The sequence below is a fragment of the Anastrepha obliqua genome, chromosome 2 (genome assembly GCF_027943255.1).
Source record: "Anastrepha obliqua isolate idAnaObli1 chromosome 2, idAnaObli1_1.0, whole genome shotgun sequence".
Taxonomy (NCBI): domain Eukaryota; kingdom Metazoa; phylum Arthropoda; class Insecta; order Diptera; family Tephritidae; genus Anastrepha; species Anastrepha obliqua.
The window spans coordinates 124,664,183-124,682,864 of record NC_072893.1 but is presented as its reverse complement, the minus strand read 5'-3'; the positions used below and the strand labels follow the sequence as shown (position 1 = coordinate 124,682,864).

The window sequence follows — 18,682 nt, the reverse complement described above, 5'->3', positions numbered from 1 at the left end:
GGTTTAGGAAGCATTATTATTTAATATAATACTTAGTCATAATGTTACCTAAGATGGCAGAAATAACGATGAAAAAAATTGCCCAAAAAAAGTCAATAGTATACTCAAGCAAAGTAATTGAAGCACAGTTATGGAACAGTTATTGAAACCTGAACTCAAAATGTTTTAACTTAACACAATTTTCCAAATGTACCATGTTGTAAGCTCCACATTAGTACCAATAGTATGTAATTATTTCACTGTAAATTGACAACAGTGTATTCTGAATTAACTGAAAATTGGTAACAGTGTATTCTGAAACACTGTTAACTGAAAATTGGCAACAGTGTAATCTGAAATACTATTAGCTGAAAATTGACAACAATGTATTCTGAAGCACTATTAGCTGAAAATTGGAAACAGTGTATTCACGTCTGCAATCTTAGTGTCATTATTTAACAATTGTTCAACTGAAAATTGGCAATAACGCGTATCCCAAATTATGGTTTTTTGCATCAAGTTTTCAGTTGAACGGTTGCTAAATAATGGTTTGCTCAACTAATACTTTTTTCCACCAATTTAAATAAGATAATTTACCATTACAATAAAATAAACAAAATTTTTATAAAAAAAAAATGAAATTTTTGTTAAAGAAAACTTATTTTGAAAATTGGCAACAATGCTGCTTTAGAAGCATTGCAAAGCAAAAATGGGGGTAAAACGACAGACTTAAGGCGCAAACGGTCTATGAAAGTTTCAAAATAGCTTTAAAATGGTTGACAGAAGAATTGAGAGAATAAATGTATAAATATTTAAAAAGTCTTATGGAAAGCTTAAAGCTAATAGTCCACTTTACATCACTCATTTAGTATAATTCATTTATTTTTATAATTAGCGGTTTTTTTTATAAAAATGTAAACTATTTTGCTTTGTTGTTAAACATAAGTGGTTGTTTGATTATGTGTAAGTGAATGGATACAAATGTATATGTGTGAGAGAGCATTGCATTTTATTGCGGAATATGTGAATGTGTGCTATGGGTATGTTTGTATATTTAAACATCAGTTTAGTTACTTTTAGCATTATTTTAGCTATTTTTTAGATATATTTTTTATGTTTATATCTGTAGTGAGAAATTTTGGATAGTTTTAAAGCAATTTTGTGAAAAAATTCAAAACATTAATACCAAATAGAGTTTGCTTTTTGACAAAAAAAATTATATATTTTTTTTATTGGTTTTGTTTGACTAACTACTTGAGGCAACAATGAAACTAACTAACTGGCGAAATCCAAGAAATTTTTTTAACTAACTACACAATTAGGCGTAAAGTTATACTGTAAATATATACGTACACATATGAGTATATATAGATTGTATGTGTAAGTAAAAGTGATGTACCAATTCATTGCATGAATAATTGTACTAAGTAAATAGTCGAGTTACAACCATGTATACGAGTATGTAGATTAGTAGAGTAGTATTGAAATTTCGAAATTTGATAAATGAACTCTTCGAGACTTTTCAACTTTTGATTGGATGGCTAAAAAAAACAGACTAGTTACACTAAATTCTAATTCGACTAAGTACACACAGCGATTGTCAAACTAACTAATATTTTTACTAATTTTTTACTATAAAAATATGTTGTAATAAATATTGAAGTACGAGTACTAAAGTCGTTTTGTGTTGTTTGTGAAAGGCTTTCATTGAGCTCATTGATTGATAAGCGTTTGTTGAGGTGGAAAGAAGAAGGACAGAAAGCATGAGCGAATTGGTTTTAAAGGGCGAGAAATGTATGAGCACTTTTTGTAATGATAAGTGAGAAATCGGTGTATTTTAAGTTTAAGCTTTTTGTTTAAAAATATTTTTTAACACTAACGATAACTAAAAAAAACCGAAATAAAAATAAGAATCTTAAACCTGTCTGAGCATTCCCCTTTTAGTATTTACTCGTGAAGGTATTTAATGTAAATATAAAAATTAAAAAAAAAACTGCATGTGTTTAAAAATTAACAAAAGTATTTATTTCGAACAATGGGAGTTTATTTAAAAAACAAAGGGCATGTTCTAGAAATAATTGAAATTCGTTCCTAATGATGCGCTGAAAAATGGAATAGATATTTTTACTAAATACTTTTTGTCAAGAAAGGGGGGGCAGTGCTTAGTGTAGTTAGAGATAGTATGCGGGAAATTAATCTTCTTAAACAAGGTTTGGTTTGAAAAAATTTCGGAGTTTTTAAAAGTGTAATAAAGAAATTCTTATTTCAAAAAGTAAAAAAGTAAATAGCAATAGTTGATAAAGCAATACAACTTTATAAACTTTTAATACCATTAACTGTTCTGAATTACTAAAAATTAGCGGCGTTGTAAAATATTCTGTTCAATAAGACACAAAGTGATTGATATAGAAAACTGGCAACATCGCAAAATATTGTGGCAGTAATTAATAAAGCGTCGCAATTCCATACACCTTTTAAGACTTTGTTGCAAAGCCCATTGAGGTATAGGGTATTAATTTACTATTATCTAACGAAAATTAGCAGTATTGTAAAATATTCAGCTCAATAAGTCAGAAAGAAATTGATACAGAAAACTGGCAACATCGATAAATATTGTGACAGTAATTGGCAAAGCGTTACAATTTTAGTAAATTTTTTAAGACTCTTTTCAAGACTTTGCCGGATAAGTTATTCTGAATTACTAAAAATTAGCAGCGGTGTAAAATATTCTCTTAATAAGTCAAGAAATAATTGATAGAAACTGTGCAACATTTCAAAACGTTGCGGCAGTAATTGGCAAAGCGTTACAATTTAAATAACTTTTCTAAGAAGTGAAAGTGGTAGCGAAAGAACTTGATCGACTTTGGCGTACAGTCCACTGAGAAATATTAATATTTTACTGTTATTCTGTATTACTATAAATTAGCGGCGTTGTAAAATATTATTTTCAAAATTGCTAAAAGGAAAAAAATTGGATTTTAACTCGCTGCTCATAAATGAATGGAATAAATTGAATATTTCTTGAACTAACGTTGATTATTTTGTTAAACAAGAGTCTGCCAGTAAAACTTTAAGTAGTGATTAACTGGTAGCAGGTAAAATTTAAAATTTTCTATTTGAATGATAATACCAGTAAATAATATAAAAATGGTGTAAATTTCTAATGTGACCAAAGGTTCCGCAATAAATTTCTAAAACAAATTTAACAAACCTAATAATTTCGTATTTAAACATGACAATGAAAGCAAAACAAAAAAATGTACAGACTTCGAAAACACTTTGGATGTAAAAAAGTCCACATACTAACTTTCATAAAAAAACGAAAAGTTTAATAACTCTTAATGAAATTTTAGCAAATAAAAACCTGTTGCAGAAAGTGATTTTTTACGCATGTGTACTGAAAATCAGTATAATAAGCCATTAACTCGATCCTTTTCTGTTATGAAAAATCTTATTTCTAAAGAATATTCTATGTTTTATTTCTGAACACTTTTATTCAAATCTTTGAAATTAATTGAGTGCATGTATGCCTGAAAATTGGCAACATTGTAATGGCTGTGCATATATACTATCGGAGAAAACTCGCAACACTGTTTGAAGCGCCAACAAATTCTTGACTAGTATTTCGGCAATGAAATTTAGCATCAGTGCTGTGAGTGCCTATTCTACAAAATAATATTTCAACTATTTCGCAACAAAATTCACGCTGTGAGATAGGTGACAGCAGCGTTTTATATATATTTATTCACTTGTGTATACGTACCTTTTTGTGTCTTTTCACTTGATTACTTTAAGTAATTCGATTATTTTCGCATAAAAATTGACAACAGTGCTGTATTGCAGTTTACGAAAAATGGCAGTAGTGCGATTGAAAAGCGAAAATGAAAGACTGTTAAAACATGTTTCTTTCACAACAGTGCTTAGAAGGCTTTTTATGCAGAAGTTACAACAGTTTCGGAACTTACATTCTTTGCATGGGTTTGAGCGAAAATTGACAATAATGCGTAGAAGTTGCGTTAAATTTAAACAATACTTGACACTTTGACAACACTTTCTAATTTTAGGTGCATGTCTTAGTTTTACGAAGCGCCGAAAAAATGTTTGTCTGGAAATTTGAATAAGTGAGTATGGAAAAATATTCCATTTTTTTTAGAAAAGTGTCAACGTCGCAACAGGGCCGACAAATTGAAAAGTAAAATATAAGATTGCAACTAAACTTAATCAAAGGAAACACGATTTTCAATAAACTTAATATGGCGACTATCTTTGATGTGCGGTATGGAGTGTGGTTGGTCTAAATTACTCAAATGAAAATGTAGGAGGTTGGATGAGTAGTCTGTCTTAGATAAATTTTTAATTATAATTTGTTCATTTTCGATATGACCTTACTGTAGAGTCACTACTTATTTTAAAGCATCTCTAAATAATTTGAGATGTGAATTAATGCTGATAATAAACTTTTTACAAGATGTTTGATAATTTTCTAAACTCACTTTTTCTTTAATTTGTTTATCTAAAATCTTCTACAAAATGTTTTTTAAAAATGAAAATTGGTATTTTTTCAATGAGTTGACGATTATGTGGGTAAAGTTGGCAAGTTTAGTAAAATAGGTAGTAAAAGAAGTGAGTGCTAAAGCTTTACTTGGAGAAAGTGTAAGGAGGGGTATTTTCAATAGAACAAGTGCGTGAGAAGGACTACAATTTCTAAGGGCATCTTACTTTTGAAGACAGCGAGAAGTGAAAGGGCACTTATGGAGTTCATAAAGAGCATTGAATTAAATAAAAATGGAAAGAAATTCCGGAAGCGTTATTTAAAAGAGGTTAGGAATTAGCGAAATGTCTATAAGCAAATAAAAAGAGGCGGCTAAATATGTTTATTTCTGGGCTAGAAGAAGGAGAAATATCCATTGCTGTAAAAGAGCAAAAAACTAAAATTATAAAAAAAGTATATGTGATATGTTGTAATAGGGCATGGTTGAGTAGTTGGTTGGTCGAAAACGTAATTTTTTTTTTGAGTTCTATGAGTTTTTTTTACACCTAATAATAATTATTGAATATATTAAACGAAATGAAATTTTCCTCAACAAATTTTTGCTAAAATTTGTACAAAATAAATATTTTGTATGATTTGATGCATTTACTGTATAAAATTATTACTTTCCCATAACTTGAGTTAGTGTACGTATTTATAGTGTATTGAGCGCGTTACCTCATATTCGTAAACGTTTTTTATTTTCTTTTCCTCTACTCCTTTACATAAAATCCGCCTAACTTTTGTTTTTGATTTCCAAAGTGTTAATTTTTTCATTAGTATTTAAATAGTATCTTAGTAACTAATTTTTAAATAATTTAATTCTAACACTAGTTTTTTAAAAGTTTTTTACGCTAATAACAAAATCTTACCTGAATATGAATATGAATAGAACGAGCAGCGAAAAGAACACAGCCACATTGTCCATAGTGCGCAACATCACGAATAGTTGCCGTCGCAGATTGGGCATGAATCGTACCAGTTTGAGTATGCGTAAGAGGCGGAATGTGCGCAATACCGAGAGTCCCGAACCACCACCTCCGCCACCATTACCATTTCGAAATTGTTGACAAATTTCAATGACGCTGAAAAAGGATGGGATTTTAAAATTTATTGGACGTTTTATAAGATTTAAGAAAATTGGCCACATTGTATCAGCATAAGATTTAAGAAAATTGGCAACTTTCTATCGGTACAAGTTTTAAGAAAATTCGCAACATTGCATCAGCATAAGATTTAAGAAAATTGGCAACATTGTATCAGTATAAGATTTAAGAAAATTGACAACTTTGTATCGGTATTAGATTTAAGAAAATTGGCAACTTTGTATTAGTATAAGATTTAAGAAAACTGGCAGCTTTGTAATAGTATAAGATTTAAGAAAATTGGCAACATTGTTTCAGTATAAGATTTAAGGAAATTGTTAACATTGTATCAGCATAAGATTTAAGAAAATTGGTAACATTGTATCAGTACAAGATTTAAGAAAATTGGCAACATTGAATCTGCATAATATTTAAGAAAATTAGGATCTTTGTGTCAGTAAGGTCGCCACAGATGGGGGGCCTGCACGTGACTGTTAGGTGGTTGGCTAACTTTCAAAACCCACTATGGATAAGAAACATTTAATAACAGATAGAGTTTCCCTAATACCGGTCGACCATCGGCAAGCATTGGCGAACCTCTGAAGCATTTAGTTGATTCGATTAGTAGTGACTTTGAAGGAATCAGCTGATTGGCTGTCGTAACCGGGGTTATGACAGTGGCTTGTTTACGAAAAATTGAGATAGTTTTGATAATATACGAAATAAATCATAATAACGGGTCACTGCGCTACGCCATCCCAGCCAATAGAATGGGTGTACCTCACAATGACTTCTGCAGTAGTTGTGGAAATGACGACGAAATGGAGTCGGTAAAACACCTCCTCTGTGAATGTCCTGCTGTTCAAAGAAGCCATGCCAAATATCTTGGCGATTATTTATTTGAAGAACTGGGATATTTTCAAATTATCTCACTGGAGGGACCGATCACCTTCTTAAAAAGATCTAAGTGGTTTAAGGAAGTTTGTGAGGCGATGGTAATCAATTGAAGGTATCACAATGGGCCTTAGAGACACAGCCTTGTCTTAGACAAGCAACCTAGCCCAACCTTATATGATCCATTTACCACTGACAATCCCTGTTAGGCTATGCCCATTTAAAACGCCGTACAAGGACTCCGTGCAAGACGTGAAACCAATTAAATGTATGTATGTAAGCTGCTTCTTTAAAGCATTTATTAGCTAAACACATACACTTTCACTCTATACTAGTTAACGAATTATATTTCACTCTAACTTTTTCGGTTTTTAACTGCGTATGCAGACATGTCAACTGAAATGTTACACATATGCCATGTGTGGCTGACCAAATAACTTGCATAGCTCAACGCTATGCAAACAATTTGCACAAAGTTAATTTGAAATGTGAAAAATTCGAGCTATTTGAAACCGAAGCAGCTCACCGAGGCACATACACGAATGCAAGTAAATTTGAGCAAAGCAGCCGCAAATAATATACATACATATATACTTATTAAGGCGGGTCGATTTAAAAATCGCTCACTGCTCTGTGAAAATCGTATTGTAGGGATCAAAATAAGAAACTTTGCCGAAGGAACCATACCTCTAAAACGAATTCTGATGTCCCCCAATTTGGGTCGAACGAAAAATCCCACCTTGACCCATTTAGAGTGCTCCAATCGAGTTCAAATGTATGACCGATCCCCACTAACTTTGGACGGCCGATCCACCCATGCCAGTGGCACACCTCCTGGAACTCCCCTGGGGGTTCCTCTTACAATCATTTCAAAATATCACCATTTTTGGCCTTTACATGAGAAAAGAAACTAAAAAGTTCGACCCAAATTGGGGGACATCAGAATTCGTTTTAGAGCTATGGTTCCTTCGGCAAAGTTTCTTATTTTGATTCCTAGAATATGATTTTCACAGAGCAATGCGCGATTTTTTTGCGTCCCCACAAATCGACCCGGCCTAATACTTATATATTTATATATTTACTCCAACAAAAATTCTTCCATCCTCTTCTTTAAGTTCGGTATGAGCACTCATGTGTATGTGTATATATATAAACTATCCTGGTCACTTGCTTGTCGTCGCCTGCACCTTGGGTGGTCAACATGTTGCATGATGGTAGTGGCATGTTTTGCATGGCGTGGCGGTGTGGCGACGACTGCAATGTGAACCAATTTATCGCCAGCGAAGCCAGCATATTCTCAACTTGTTGACTGCAGTGACACTGCGCACACACACAAACACATTCACAATTATAGTGAGCCATATTAGTGTCGCAGACACAGCCTCGCCCCCACAATGCAGCGCAATTTTCACATTCAGCGTCGCTTCAATGCCTTCGCTTCGTTTGTAATTTTTTCTTCTTATTTCTTTTCCGACTTTAGTTTCTACATTTTACTATCCGCCTGTTGCTCACACTAGCACATAAGCCAACAACAATAGCAACACGCTAGCCAACATTTGACAGTAAAGAGAATCGCTATAGAGTAACGCTGTATGTGCGTGTGTGCATGCCATTTTCTGCCACACCGCAACCCCTTCACGCCACAACAATTTAAATCTTCGGCAATCGTATGTCAACAGTGAAATTATCACTGCTTCAACACGCCAAAGCAGCAAGGATTTGCATGAGCAGAATGCATTGTGGCGTTGGGAAAAATCGTGCGCTTTTCCGCCAGTCAGCATAGATACATACGTGCATACATATATATGTACGTTTATACATATATATTTACATACTGGTAAGTATGTGTTGTGTATTGGTAGTTCTAGTTTGGCACTAAGGCGAGAATTGCAAGCAAATCGTACTTGCATGTGATGGTGTTTGTGTCGACGGCAATTTCACAAATTTGCATAGCCTTGAAATTTATTGCTGAGCATAGAAAGGGAAATTCATACATGAATACATATTTTTTGACGGTGAAACTCATTCACAAGTTAGTTGATTTATGCGAGCGATTTGTAAAGTAGAAACCTATTTGAATTTTTGCACTGTAAGCGGCAGGTGGCAGAGTATTTTAGTTTTTTTCTAATAAAACATATTTGGTTTTTAGAAAATTTAAACTTCAAGTCACTGCGTGGTTCATTAACACTAAATAGGCCACCATATAGCAGGTTTCTTAGCATTCAAGATGCCAACCCATAAAATCTGTAGTGCACTGTATCAGAAAAATTTAACAAGTAACTAGTGGAAGTTCGCAGACTTAGCGGGTGGAGCTTCAGAAGTCCGTCACAGATACCTACGAACTGGAACCAAAAGTTTTTCGATGGTGCTTCTCCTATTTTCTGCTATCCTCATCGTAGTAGCTCCATTAAGGCACCTTGATTAGCCAGCACTAAAGTTTCGAGCAATATTGAAATGCTTTGGAAAAGCAAGCCTGATATTCCCCGGCCAGGCATAAAGAGGAGACTAGTTATAGGAAATTCTACCATCTATTTACATGTAGTAAGTGTTTCGAGAGAGCCCTTCTTATCGACCTCATGAGCACTACAAATCAACAGAACCTTCAATTAAGTGAGGTAGTAAATCTAGAGAGTGTGAGAGAACGGCCCTCGAAAGACCTTCACCTCTTGAAACCAGCAATAGAAATTATAATATTACACTGTCAACTCACCTTAGTATTACGATGATGCCATCGAAGACATTGAATCCATTCGCAATATAACGAAACGGTCCTTCGGCAATCACTTTCAACAGCATCTCCACAGCGAATATCGCCGAGAAGACAACATTACTCTTCTCCACAATAGCTGTCAATTCCTCGGGCTGATCGTGATATTCGATACCCATGGAGAGTGTATTGATGAGAATGGCCAACAGTATGCCTTGCTGAAAGTATTTATGCTCCACTAGCAACTTTATGTAACGTCGCATCACACCGCAAACACGCATTACGCACCGATAAATCCGTATCAGAATTTTCATCGCTTTCGAGCGTTGCTTCTTCTCGCCGAGCGGGGACAAAGCATTCTGGTATAAATCATAGCAGCATGAATAGTCTTCGATATAGTGACCCGTAGTTGTAGTGGCGGTATTGTTGCCCGCACTGCTAGTAACCGCCAAGGCGGTGGTGTTGTTATCCAATCGTTTACACTGTCGTTCGCTGATAACCAACGAGTTCGGTTGCTGTTGTTTCATTAGCTGTGTCTGTTGGCGATTGTGCTGATTTTTCAACGCTTCGGCGGTGTGCGGATCGCAACGCGCCAACGAAGTGTAAAACGATTCCAGTGTACTTTGACCGGTGGGCAGGGCCGCTGAAAAGGCCACAGAAAATGCTAAAAGCTCTTGACATGTCATCGCGTCGTGTATACCGAGTTCGGAGCAATCGGCGTAGGGATTGGTGATTGTGCTGCCGCCACTGTTGATCGTTTGGGGGAGATTGACCTTAAGGATGAGAGAAAGAGAGCGACAATGGTAAAGTGAGAGGGTGATATTAATGTGGGTGTGGGCAAAATGGAAGGGAATATTGAGAGCGAGAGGGAAATACATGAAGAAGGGTATGACGTATGGAATAAATTAAAATTAAATGAAATAAAAAGAAATTAGATGAAATGAAATAAAAGTAAATAAAATATAATAAAATAAAAGAAGTAAAATAAAAGGGAAATGAAAAAATATTAATTAAGAAAATATTAAGAATTATGAAGTAAATAAGAAGAAAATATGAAGAAAATAAAATGAAAAGAAAATATGAAGAAAATAAAATGAAAACAAAAAGAAAATGGAAACAGTGAATTACATAAAAAAAACATTAAAAGAGTAAAAAATAGTATTAAAAAGAAAAAATGTAAAAGTAAAAAATTTAAATAAAAACAAAAAAAGTAAAATTAATATAAATAAAGTAAGTGAAAAAGTGTAGGAAGTTAGGAATTAATAAACTTAAAAAAAAAAAAATAAAACAAAGTAGAATAAAATAAAATAAAATAAAATAAAATAAAATAAAATAAAATAAAATAAAATAAAATAAAATAAAATAAAATAAAATAAAATAAAATAAAATAAAATAAAATAAAATAAAATAAAATAAAATAAAATAAAATAAAAAAAAAAAAAATAAAATAAAATAAAATAAAATAAAATAAAATAAAATAAAATAAAATAAAATAAAATAAAATAAAATAAAATAAAAAAAAATGAAAACAAAAATAAGATGTAAATAAGTAAATTAACAACAGAAAAAAGTTGTATTAAAACTTAATTGAAATCAAATAATTAGAAAAAATAAACAAATAATTAGAAAAAAAGAATAAATAAATAAAAATAAAATAAATCGAAGTAGAATAAAAATATCAAACAAATTTAAGAAATGAAGAAAATAAAATGAAAACAAAACGAAAATGGAAGAAAATAAATTGTAAAAATATTAGTAAGAAGGAAAAAGGTTGTATTAAAATGAAGTATATTAAAATTAAATATACAAAAAAAAAGAAAATAAAATATAAATATTCAAAAAAATTGGGTAAAACTAAAAAATAAAAGTAAATTTAAAAAATAAATAAAAGCAGAATAAAATAAAGAAAATAAAAGATTTACGAAATAAAAAAATAAAAATAAAAAAAAGGATAAAAGAAATTAAAAAAAAAATCTAAGCCTAATAAAATAAAATAAATAAAAAAATTCAAATAAATTTAATGAAACGAGGGTAAAATAAAATAAACTTAATTAAAATTTTTTAAAAAAATGTAAAGTAAAATGTAAATTATGAAATTTAAAAAATTATAAACGGAATGGCATGCATGAAATTAAATGCTGCCAGATGAGAAAAAAAAATTGGGTAAAACTAAACGAAGTAAATGAGAGAAAGTAAAAAAAAGTAAATTCCAAAATTAGAAATAAAAAATCAAATTAAATAAAGTAAAATACAGAAATGAAGAAAATTTATTAATTGGCATAGGAAGAAATGTTATAAATATGTAAAAAAGTAAACTACACAGACACAAAAAATTCGAAAAAAAACAACAAAATAGCATTAAGAACTTAATAAAGTCGAATATAATAAAATAAAATGAATAAAAATAAAATAACAAAATAAATTAAAATAATACAGATATTACAAATTTAAAAAAATAAAAGTAAATTTAAAAAATAAATAAAAGCAGAATAAAATAAAGAAAATAAAAGATTTACGAAATAAAAAAATAAAAATAAAAAAAGGATAAAAGAAATTAAAAAAAAATCAAAGCCCAATGAAATAAAATTAATAAAAAAATTCAAATAAATTTAATGAAACGAAGGTAAAATAAAATAAACTTAATTAAAATTTTATAAAAAAATGTAAAGTAAAATGTAAATTAAAATGAAATTTAAAAAATTATAAACGGAATGGCATGCATGAAATTAAATGCTGCCAGATGAGATGTTTAAATACAGAGACTAAACTATATGAAATCGGAATGAAGTGAAAGAAAGAAACTACGCATTTAACACACAAAATTAGTACAAGGGAAAATATGGAATGGAACGAAATAGGGGAAAGGTTAACAACGTCAAAGCAACTATAAAATATTAGCATGCAAATCAAGGAAGATACAGCTAAATTTGAAAGATAAGGTTAATATTTCAATAAGTAATTTCGAATATATATACGTACTTGTACAAGGAACGAAATGGAATGAAATAACGTAGGATGAAATGAACCATACTAAAATGCATAGAATAAATTCAGATATAAACAACTTAAAAGAGGTGTAAACTTTAAGGAAAAAGCATAACTGAGCCAAGGAAACGAAGCGAAATTGAAACATGGTAGAAGTAAAGTATCATTGTAATGAAAAACCAATGAAAATTGTAATGAAAAGCAAACGAAAATTGTAATGAAAAATAAATGCATCAAAACTTAATGTAACCCAAAAAAGTTGTATACAGAGGCGTTTCGGAGAAATGAAAGACACTTTTGTATATGAGAATTTCCCTATACACTCACCTGCCAAATGCTGCCATCACCGGCCTGCGTCATTTTCTCCGACGAACATACAGCGCCCTTCTCCGCCACATTTGCTGTTGTTGTTGTGCCGGCCACCGTTAGCGCTTCACTAATTGCGGGTGGTGTATGGAGCAGCACATATTCGTTGAACATCACCGACGGACGGCGGCTAGCCGATGTGGGCGGACTGAGGAAGCCCGAGGTGCAGGGATTACTCTGCGGTGGGATGATGGGAATGGTGGATAAACAAAATCACATAAAAAGAAGGTAAAAAGACAAGTGAAGGTATGGAGAAGAAAAAACAGGTTAATGAATTTGATAATTTTTAGTCGAAGAAAATAATAGGAAAATTTTTAAGCAACCATAGCGAACAGAATTCAATAAAAATGGAAACTTTCGAGATGCCTTTTTTTGCTTTTGGAGGTAGCAACAACTTTAAAGGTATGTAAATATTTAATGCTATACTTAGACATACTTATAGTAAATTGATTAAAAAGTGGATTTCGAGGTTGTTCATAACTGAGGGTGTATTATTACATACGTATATAAGCAGACAAAGACCAGCGGATTATGATTTTTTTTGCAATTTTTACTATATACAATTTTTGCTTATTTTCCGCTAGGACTTGGAAAAACTTTGGTGACGTGACAAACATTTCAAAACATGGTGATAAATTTGAAAGTAAAATTTTTATATGGAAAAATAACTTGAATTTATATGTATTTACATTCGTTTTACAAAGTATATTTTACGACAGTAAATGTTAAAGTAAAAAAAATGTTAAGAAAATGCAAAGAACAAAACAAAAAATTAAATAGAAACTTATTCAAAAATTTACTCATGATATCTATACCTTGCCCAAGTTGCCCAACTGCAGCTAAATTGGTATGTAATCGATACAAGTAGTTTATAGAAAAAGATTTAGAATTCACTAAACTGAAATATAAATCAAAAATGGAACATAGGGGCGTGTTTGTGTAGCATGGAGGGCTGGCATAATTTTTGTTGAGTGCCTTTTTTATGTAACTGTAGTACTTAGTAAAAGTTTCATTACTTTTGGATAGTGTTTTGGCATACTTTTTTTTCTGTTTGTTTTGCATATTTATAAAATTTTAGGGCCTTTATTGTGTTCTTAAATATTGGACAGCAAATTGCTGTGGAAGCACAATGTTGAGGAGAGGGTGAAAAAGGCCAGTAATGCGTTGTACGCATGTAAACGAATGCTGGGCGTTACTTGGGGTCTATCCCCCTCTCTGATGCATTGGTGCTACACAGCAGTAGTTAGACCGATATTGCTGTATGGAGCCTTAGTATGGTGGACTGCGACAAGAAAACAGGCATACTTAATGCCACTGGAAAGGATTCAACGACTCGCTGCTCTGTGCATAACAGGAGCGATGAAAACCACTCCAACGGCGGCGCTGGAAATGATACTCAGCATGCCACCTATTGACCTCATGGCGGAAAACCTGGCAGCGAAGTCCGCGAGGAGGCTAATGGCTGCGGGGGTATTCACCTGCAGAACCTTCGGTCACAGCTCAATAGGAAAGTGGCACGGACTACATGACTCCGTACTTTAATTGGGAGGGAAGGTTTCGCACTACAATTGAAGAGGAGGGATGGCACAAAGGCATGAAGCCTGGCCATAGAACTTTTCACATCTATACAGATGGCTCTAAAACTCTAGACGGAGTGGGAGCGGGTATTTACTGCTCAAAACTAGGAATAAGGTAGCCTATCAAGCTGCCAGACCACAGCAGTATTTTCCAAGCGGAAGTTTTTGCTGTGGGGAAAGCCGCGGAGCTAGCCTACACTAGAACAAGAAAGAACTCAACAATTAATATATACGCGGATAGTCAAGCAGCAATAAGAGCAATAAGCTCATATTGTATTAAATTCAAAAATGTTCGACGGAGCAGGGAGGCCATAGAAAGGCTAGCCGGAAACTGTAGGCTGCTTATCTACTGGGTACCTGGTCACAACGGCATTATGGGAAACGAAATAGTAGATGAGATAGCAAAAAGTGCTGTTAGACTACCATTTGAGTAAGATAATGACATACCAAAACCGCTAAACACAATATACAAGGAAATGGACGACCACATGAAAAGGCATGTGGAAGCTAGGTGGACTAACCTGACCACATGCAAAACAGCTAAAGTCATGTGTAGAACTAACGACAAAAAACTGACTCAATTCGTACTTACGCTCTCGCGAAAGGAATGCAGAACTATCATAGGTATGCTAATAGGTCATAACGTATTGGCTGCACATGCGTACAAGATAGGGATCGCTAACACGGACAAATGCATGAAATGCAGAGAGGATGTTGAGGAAACTTTAGAACACCTTCTGTGCGTTTGTCCGGCATTATCAAAAACGCGACTAAGATGCCTGGGAGCCCCACTGTTTGAGGGTCTGGAAGACGTCTCAAAAGCGGAGCTCCCAGCCTTATTTAGATTCGCCAAAAGCGCCGACATCCTACATCATGTCTACTTTAGGTATTCATAGAGGTCGGTCTCCATCTGGTATCGCTAGGGACCAAAAGGTCTATGCGTGGCTTATTGCCAACCAGGCTAACCTAACCTAACCTATTGTGTTCTTATTTGTTAGAACAGTTTGCAGTTTTGTATTTTTTATGCATATAAAAATTATTTACTTTGATTCTCAGTTCAGATTTTCAGTGTACACTTCGTCAAAAGTAGTAATGGAAGGTGATAAGTGTTTAAAAGAGTTTTGGAAAACGTAACCTAACTTTCAAAGAGTGTATAAATATTTTCGGCATAGGTTTTTGCTGTATTCGAATATATTTGTAATTGATGAAACTTCGAATAAACACGAAGGCACGATGGTTCAATAAAAGAATTATTATGTGACGGAAATTTATGAAAACACAAAAACTTTATTTTTGAAAACTCAGTTTTGGTTATAAAATCGTTTTTAAACCAAAATTTTGCTCTAAAAAATGTTCAACTTTTTAACGTGCTTTTCGGATGAAAAACATTCCTAGCCATACGCCAACTCTGGGTTGTTCAGGTATTGAGCTCAGCATTTATCTAAAACTCATTATAACGGCATTCGACAGCTGCGCGGAAATTAAAATGGCTCGGTTGGCCAAACTATCTTTATGGACAAAACTGATCGGTCATATTTGACCGACTGTCGCAGATCCTCCTGTCATTAAACAGAAGGGATTGTAGGGCATCTCAGACAGTGTAGGTAGGCATCCCAGACAGTGCACTCTGCCCAGCATGTGGAGAGGAGAATGAGAGGGCGGACCACTTTCTGTGCATCTGCCTGGGCTTTGCTTGAAACAGGCTTGAGATCTTTGGCACTGATGTGTTAAAAAGCGACCACCTTGGCTCCTTGGCACCACAAGATCTACTCAAATTTCTTTGGAGGTCGGGTAGATTTAAAGAAAAAGAGAAAAAGAGAGCCTGAGTGCAGTACAATGGACTTAACGTTGGCTCAGTGCTGTACTTCCTAGTTTGTTCGGAAAAACAAAACAAAAAAATAGTTTTATTGACAGCCATGCGATGGCTGATCCACTTAAATAAAGCTGGTCGCTGAAAGGAAAAAACTTATGGTTATGCCAGCCTATTATTGCGACAAACTCACTAAACCTCAGGGAGGGCTGATTACATCGCCTCGTCCCAACGGTGATATTCAATAGGAGTTTTGCCACCTGCTTTTCATCTCGGGAGGAATGGAGTAAGGGACGTTCACATAACAACTTCGACACTACAGCCATTACAGATGGTTCATAAACGGATTGTGGTGTTCGAGCAGGTATATATGTATACTCACAGACTTAGCATTGAAAAATCTCTGCGTCTTCCTAATATAATACTTGCTGTGTCTTCCAGGTGGAATAGGGGAGGTTCGTAGGCTACTAATCGCAGATTTCTCTTTTAAGGGCAATATTGCTAGTCATTCGGACAGACAAGCTGCAGTCCAGGCACTGGATGCGGCTACAAACAACCTCTAAACTGGTGGAACAAAGCAGGAATAGGCTTACCACCTTGAGCGTAAACCATAAGGTTACCTTAATCTGGGTCCTGGGACATCAGAATATTGAAGGAAAAGTAGACAACTAGCAAGAGTCGGGTCAGCCAGGACTTTTCGACTCCAAACCCAACAAAGGGATTGGCTCTGAATAACATAAAGGAAAACGCCAGATGTGATTATGGTTTTGCAGCGCAATGAACGGTTAAGGGGAGACGTGTATGAGCTCGGGTACTAGGCTCGATTTGCTAGATAAAAGTATATTATTGGCTAACATGACGCAAAACTGCACTCTCTTAGCTATATCAAAATAGAGCTTGATATGCCAACGATGTGGAGGGATTCGCTTACGTTTCGCTGATGCAATGCAAAAATCACCAACTAACTGACGACACATCCAATGGTGGATTGCAGATTAGTGGTTGGGAATATTGTCTTACACCATATCACGGAGAAAAAGTAAAACCTTTTTGATGAAGCTAATCTTAAGTGGTACTGCATTTAACATACCGCACCTAAGCTGTCTAGTTTCTGTGATCCTCCTCTCATTGAAAGATATCCCTGAATAGAGCGTGAATGCCACAGAAGTATGATCTGAAACCGACGCCTGCATTCACCCTCTCTATGTAACATTTGGGACAAGTTATGGGACAAGAAGCGTAATTCATTGTTGATCAGCCAAACTAAACTAACCAAACTTTATGGGTAAGGACTAAGAAGAATCAGAATTTAAAAGTGCATGAGAATCTCCCTTGCCAACAAGTGTTATTTTGGACTAACTAGGCAATTGAGTAGTAAAGTCTTCTCTCAACATACACAACTAACACTTTATAAGGCGCTTATCATGCCCGCCCTAACGTATGACGCATTAGTTTCGACGATGCCGATCCGACGAGGCATCCTTTAGAGTGTTTGAGAGAAAGATTCTGCGGAAGATTTTTGGTCCTTTGCACGTTCGCAACGACGAGAATCCTCCATCGCCAACGATGAGCTGTATGAGCTTTGCGGCGTCATAGACATCGCGCAGCGACTACGAATCCAGCGGCTTCGTTGGCTAGGTCTCGTCCTCTGAATGGATACAAAAGTACCAGCACTCAAAGTATTCAATGTGGTACCAGCTGGTTGTAGGAGGGGAAGAGGAAGGCCTTCTTTGCGTTAGAAAGATCAGTTGGAGAAGGACTTGGCTTCACTTAGTGTGTACAATTGGCGTCGAGTAGCATGGGAAAGAAACGACTGACGCGCTTTGTTAAACTCGGCGAAAAGCGCTTAAGCGGCTAACGCGCCAACCAAGAAGAAGAAGAGAGCTTTGGAAATATCTCTGTAGGTAGGAGACCCATACTCGTTTTTACCACATCCACGAATTTTCTCTTGGCATGCTCGGTCTTAATTGAATTACGCATGAATGGACATTCCATTGAATCATCGTGCCTTATCGAATTCACATAGTATTTGTTATATCATCTACAACAACAATAAATATTATTCAGCTAAACAAAACTTACAATCAATTGCTCCGAATCAACATTCGAGGGGAATTTCAGCAAAATTGTCTTCTGTTGACCCGATTGCTGACCCTGTCCCTGTGTCTGGGTCTGTTGTTTTGCCGCATCCGGTGTCAAATGATTTGCCGATTTTTTCAAATTTGAATTACGCGTTGTATGCTCCAATGATTGCACAGAATTCTCTGAAGAGGAGTGTTGCTGCTGTTGTTGTTGTTGCTGCTGTTGGCCGACAACGCTCACATTGTTGCTATTGATATTGTTGGGCAAGCCAGTGTTGGTTGACTGACCACCATTTGTTAGTATTGTGCTTGCTATTGTTGTTGTTGTGGCGCTAATGGGTAAAGTGAGTGCTGCGGCTGTTGTCGTGTTTTGGGACGTTGGCACCAATATTGAAGTAGTTGTTGGTGCTGTTGTTACCGCTTGTTGATTGCGCCCACCATTCATACCACCGCCATTGTTATTGTTGTTGCTGCTGTTGTTCACATTATTATTATTCGAATTTAATGGCACCATAACGGTGATCATTTGATCCTGTATACTCGACGGCTTCCGATTTCCATATTTGGGACACTTCGGGTGATGGCATTTGATGCGCGATGGCGAGAATGTCAAATTGTCGGCGTTGGGTAGGAGACCTTCTTTGCGTTGCTGTTGCTGGTATCTGGT

General features: G+C 34.6%; 1 protein-coding gene across 1 annotated transcript in view; it reads right to left on the bottom strand.

Moving 5' to 3' along the window:
* The window catches only part of LOC129237458 (uncharacterized), a 205,043-nt gene that overhangs the window by 41,700 nt on the left and 144,661 nt on the right, over window positions 1-18,682 (bottom strand). Inside the window, exons 9-12 of the mRNA XM_054872231.1 lie at window positions 18,017-18,677; window positions 12,509-12,724; window positions 9,200-9,969; window positions 5,383-5,595 (exon numbers count right to left, since the gene is read on the bottom strand). Of these exons, the coding sequence (XP_054728206.1) occupies window positions 5,383-5,595; window positions 9,200-9,969; window positions 12,509-12,724; window positions 18,017-18,677 (1,860 nt within the window). The remainder of the gene's footprint in view (window positions 1-5,382; window positions 5,596-9,199; window positions 9,970-12,508; window positions 12,725-18,016; window positions 18,678-18,682) is intronic.